Source organism: Cyprinodon variegatus, unplaced genomic scaffold (assembly GCF_000732505.1).
Source record: "Cyprinodon variegatus isolate N-32 unplaced genomic scaffold, C_variegatus-1.0 Scaffold39, whole genome shotgun sequence".
Classification (NCBI taxonomy): domain Eukaryota; kingdom Metazoa; phylum Chordata; class Actinopteri; order Cyprinodontiformes; family Cyprinodontidae; genus Cyprinodon; species Cyprinodon variegatus.
This window is the reverse complement of record NW_015150492.1, coordinates 199,601-205,334: the sequence shown is the minus strand read 5'-3', so window position 1 is coordinate 205,334 and position 5,734 is coordinate 199,601. Positions and strand designations below refer to the sequence as shown.

The 5,734-nt window shown below is 36.4% G+C and overlaps 1 protein-coding gene across 1 annotated transcript in view; it reads left to right on the top strand.

The window, feature by feature from the left end:
- Positions 1–353: 353 nt before the first annotated feature.
- LOC107081700 (pituitary adenylate cyclase-activating polypeptide type I receptor-like) overlaps positions 354–5,734 on the top strand; it is a 33,917-nt gene continuing 28,536 nt past the window's right edge. Inside the window, exons 1-2 of the mRNA XM_015369893.1 lie at positions 354–554; positions 1,149–1,257. Coding sequence (XP_015225379.1) covers positions 483–554; positions 1,149–1,257 — 181 coding nt within the window. The 5' untranslated portion in view covers positions 354–482. The remainder of the gene's footprint in view (positions 555–1,148; positions 1,258–5,734) is intronic.

Genomic DNA, 5,734 nt, shown 5'->3' with positions numbered 1-5,734 from the left:
TGCACTTGAAATAAGATAATGCCATGGTGTTTCTCTTATTTTAGATGTAAATTGTCTTGTTCCATTAGCAAAGTATCTCACTTACCTCCTCAATTCAAGGAAAAATGTACTTAATTTAAGCAAAAATTACTCATTTAGATTTCCATTTTTTTGCTGTGTACAAGCAAAAATAGTTTAAAATAGACAAGCTCCTGCCAGTTTAAGACATACAGTAGGTGCGCAGTGACTTGAAATGAGGCCATTGGCTGTTGGCTGTTCTGATGCGTCCCTGGTGTCTGAATGAGGTTTCTCCTTCAGCTGCTTTCACTGTGCTGAGGCGCAGATTTGCAGCAATAGCAGCAGCAGCGGGTCAACTTTAAAGATCACAGTCAGGAGAAACAGGGATGCGTCTGTTTTAGGCTGACATTGGATGTTTGCACCGAGGAAGTCACTTTATAAGAAGCACCACACAAACCTGCACACATCTCTCAAAGGGCGTGGGAATGTACTGCAAGGAAGGATACGAGAAAGTCATCCTCCTCATCTTTTACATCCAGCTGTGTTCCAAGCCCATGGTGAGTATTTTTTATTTTGCTCTTTTTATTTGCGCAAAAAGGAAAAAAAGGCGCGTAAAACCCCTTCAAAGTCTAGCAAAAGTTGCTCCTTTGAGATCTTGGAACAATCTCTCTTATTGTCAATGGGATTATTTGGTTATCCTTTTTTTCCTGAGCTGTCCTCCTGATTTTCCTTGCGGCTCTGTCACAGTTGGGCTGATATTATTACGCAGCTGCGTGGCTCTCATTATCGCTTTCCTATCCACCTGCATCCATCAACTGCACCCTCAATCAAATCAGCAGTCAGAATGGATGAGGACATTAATGAGAGGTCCAACAGCGCACAGGTTTACGCATGACTTTTCAGCCCAGATTCCTTTTCGTAAAGCTGTTAATCCCAGAATGTTAATGTCAGATTGTTCCCTAAGACTATAGTAGAGTATATCGTTTTTTAAAAGTATCATAAAGCTGTTTGATTGGGACATTATTTCTCTAACTTTTCCCTTTTTCATGGGTTCCAACTATCGCCTCAGCCTAACGCGTTATACATTGAGAACCAGAAAAGCATGTATCTAAGTCCCCATAGTTAAACTGGGACGTGTGTCTAATTTTCAGGGTGAAGCGATTCATCCGGACTGCGCCATCATCTCTCAGCACCTGAGGGCTCGGGAGATTTGCAGCCAGACGAGGAGGAGCGAAGCGCAAAACCGGAGCGATCACAGCGGTGGGTTCCTGTGTGATGTGCTCCACTGGAGCTTGGAGACATGATTTCTATCAAAAGTATCAATTCTCGCCTAGAACAAGGAGTTTAAGGATGCAGACAGCAAAGTAGGAGAGCAAACTAGCTGAGGAGGAAAACATTAAAAACTTCATGCACTGAAAAAAATACAAATGCTTTTGGCATTAACTTAATCATATTTAGTTACTTTAACAAAATGGTTTTATTTCCTACCCTGCTAATATGAAACCATTGTGTTAAAGTAACTAAATATGATTAAGTAAAGTATACCTTCTTGGAAAAACAAAATATATACATCATTATGATTCAGTTTTTTTGTTTGTTTTTGTGTGTGTGTGTGTGTGTGTGTGTGTGTGTGTGTTTTATTAAGTTTTGCAGCTTCACTAGGTGCATCTGGAGAAATCAATTTGCCCATTTTAAATTCCTGCAATTGAATAAAACAATACAGATCTCATTTGCCTCACTTTTAAATGTTTTAAATCACCAAAATTGATAACAAAAATTCATTTGGGTAAGTACACAAAGCAGTATAGTGTGGATAAGGGGTAGTCAAACCAAGCATGCCCTATATGTAAAAGTAATCACCCATTTAAAAAAAAAAAGAAATCATGCATTTAATTAATTAGCTTAGTTAATTTACTGTCCTAGACTGAGCAAAAATGGCATCCATGTTCCAGAACGAAACAGCAAGAATAATGATCCTTTTGAAGTTTGGGGCAATATAATGCGGACTGATAGGATAAAAGTGGAACCTTTTGGAATTTACAGCAAAATCTGGTTTAAAATTAACAACATTGTTCTGAAAAAATAACACATTGGATTTGGAGTGCAGCTTCATTGACTGCAGCAAAAATTAGCTCACTTGATCCTCAGACAAATAATTGAACTGTTTTCTCTTGCATATAGAAATCATATGAGCATTTACAGTAATAACCAAAAAAAAAAAAAATAAATAAATAAAAGACAGACAGCAAGTCTTCAAAAGGATCTTTATTGTCATAGTATGTTAGGATTATTGTAGAATTGCGTGCCAGAATCAACCACAGCACATGGAGAGTTTCAAAATGTGTTTGCTGTATATGTGCATTATTATTTCCTTCTTTAACTCCATCACTCCACTCATTTACTCATTATGAAGCATATCCTTTTCCCCCTGACAAAGTCTGCCCTGCTTGTCCCTCCAATCTCTCTGAATCAAGTTTGTTGTAGACTAGTTAACCTGGAATTTCCCAGTGGTCTGAATGTCTCTGTAAGGATGATCATATCGGGATGTGATGCAGAAACGCAATACAGGATCAGCTCCCCTATGTGAGAGTGATGAACTTTAACATTTCCTGACTACTTTGATCTTAATTAAAGTTGAAGCTACTCAGCACTCTGGTGCAAGTTGTCCTCCAACGCTTATTATGCAGAGAAATTAATGTTGATGAAATCCACTGACTGAATTCATGTGTCAGGGCAGTGTCCAGCCAATGTTGACTGCTGTGCTGGTGGCATTTGATCATACAAAGCTCCAGAGTTATGCAGTGTTAAATCTTGCCCTTAACTAAGTTATACACTCCCACACAAAATTATCCACACACCCTTGAACCTTTTTTACATTTTGCTGTATTACAGCCAAAAAACTTCACGCATTTCACTTGATAAAGAAACAAAAGGTGATACATCACTGTAAAGTGGAAAGAAAAGAAAATTTGTGGGTGATGTGGATTTGTGTTTATTCTACCGTGTAGAATCACCTTCCACTTCAATTACAGCTGAAAGTCTATTAGGATATGAAACGACCAGATTTGCTAAAATAAAAATGGAAAATTCTACCCATTTCATTTTGGAAAATAGCCCTTTCATATTGGATGAAGCATCTGCTAATATCAGTAAGTCTGGACTTACACATGCTTTGACCATTTTTGCTCTGGGTAAATGTTTTAAGTTGGCTTCATATTGGAATATCAACCTCCACACAAATCGTGTGCCTTTTTAAAGCTCCAATATAATTTTTTTGGTAGCTGCCTCCAACTATCTTACCAACTCCTGCCAGAAAAGTGCCCCACATGGGACTCCTGGTCCTTTCATGTTTCACATTAGATCATGTTGATTACACTTTTTATTAATTGGATCCCCCCAGAAATTGTATAATTTTAAAAAGACCTAAACATGTCAAACACCACAATGCCTTCATATCTCAGCTAGGCACTAGATTGTTGACTGTTGAGAGTTCAATCTATAAGTAGGTAAATAGCAGACTGTACTTCTTCATGTTTGTTAAAGACTCAGATGCAGAGAGGGAAAGGCAGAGATGATATCCTGCAGATTTTATGAATATGTTGATAGTGTAGAAGCAAATAATCCAGAAACAACAGGCAAGTAACTCAGGAATCAAACACTAGGAGATGCTCAGGGAAACTCACATAAGGAATAAAGTGATGAAGAGAATCCAGCAATGTGGCACAGGAGGTGTATATATGGGAGACAGAACAAAGACTGGGCTAATCAGCTGACAGGGAGCAAATGTAGATGGAAGTATGTAGAAGAGAGCTAGTGGATAGAAGACTGTCACAAGGGGGTAATTCGAAAAATACAACACTGCTTAAATATAACTAGAAAACAACTAGAATGACAAAATGGAAATGAAAACAATGACCAAGAAAACACAGAATTATATAAATCAAAGTGTAACTGAAAACTCAAAAAGAAACTTAACCAGAAGTCCACAAAGGGTAAAATCATGACAGAAACTTATAGGTTCTTCACCGTTTGCAACAAAATTCTGCATATCTTTTATAAGTCTGTCATGAAAAGAGTGATCTGCTACCATCTACCGAGTGTCTTCAGTGAAAGGCTTTCCCTAAACTATGCAGCTACTAACATTTATAACAACTCGTTGAAAAACTGATAATGAGTACCTACAACGTTTAGTTTCCCTTTAGGATCAATAAAGTATTTCTAAATTGAATAGAATTGAATTGAATTAAATTTTTTTAGTAATAGCATTATGATAGATTTCGGTAAAAAAAAAAAAAAATACAGTGTGGTTTATTTAATTTAGAGTGAGTGTATGAAATGTGGTAAAATAGAACTTTGAAGACCAGCTGTCTTCCTCTATTATATAGAACTTATTTAGTCATAAACATGAACTTAAGACTAAAGTCTTAATCACAAACTAAATAAACAACTTATATTAAAGTTATTAGAAAACAGGGTTGAATTCCCTCTAAAATATATTGCAACTATATACATATTTTTTTTAAATGTTGCGATGCAGTGTGACAATAATTCAGTTTTCTCTACCATATTAGTTCTTACTTTTTTGGTGATGTATGCTGTGCTGATGATGTTTGGAAAGGCACTCAGGAGTTAAAGCGTTGCCATAAAGGTGACATTTGTGGCTCATGCATGGAGGCCTTAATAGAGGTTCAAGGCCTAGCCTGTTGTCTCGCATGCATGTCTCCCCCCTCTCCATCAACTCCATTTCCTGTCAGTCAAATACGAACTAAAGGCTACTAAAAAAGGCTGGATTTTAGATGAGGCTTAGTAAGTGGGTTTTTTTTCCCCCTGACTTTAGGAAATTTTACTCTTATAAAATATCTTTTTTTTTACCATGTTATCTTTGCCTGAGAAAATCTCTCCTGATTATGAATAACTTTTACTTTTAATTTGAAATAAGGTGACATTCAAGTGAGAAATGTGCCTCCCTGCAGCTGCCTGTTTATCAAAGTCGCAGCACATAATCCTGCTTAGGGGAGAGGAGAAACAATTTCTAAAACAAAAACAACCAAAAAAAATGTTTTGTTGTGAACCCGAATCGGCCTTGTCAGTCACTTTTTGAACTCTGACAGCTTGATGCAGCTCCAACTTTCCGCAGCCAGTAATTAAAAACAAAGAAGCCATTCCCAGGGAAACTATGGATTTTTATAATTCATGGTTTTGGATGCTCCTGCTTTGTCGTGTGGATAAATGCTCAGAAATGCTTCTGTTGGATCATATAATTGGGCCTCTGTCTCTTGGTGACTCTAATCTGCATCTAAAAATGACTTCTTTTCACATTCAGTGCTTTCCAGTTTTCATATCTCTCTCTGTATGAGTGTCTTCTATAGAACTGAGTCTATACATACTGATGGAATCCTCCAAAACTGGATATTTTACATCCTTAATTTGAACTTTGAGTCAACCTAGCCTACCAGCTTCCAAAATAAGAAACAATATTGAAATAAACATAACCTGAATCCTGAATTAAACATGGCTTCATTCTCCTTCAATTATTTAAGAAACCAAGACTAATCCTGCTGGGTATTCTGTCTGTGTAAGTATTGTTATGGTTTTACAGTACTGTTAAAATCAAGATCTTCTACTCTGAAAGCAAGCCAATTCATTATATTATATTATATTATATTATATTATATTATATTATATTATATTATATTATATTATATTATATTATATTATATTATATTATATTATATTA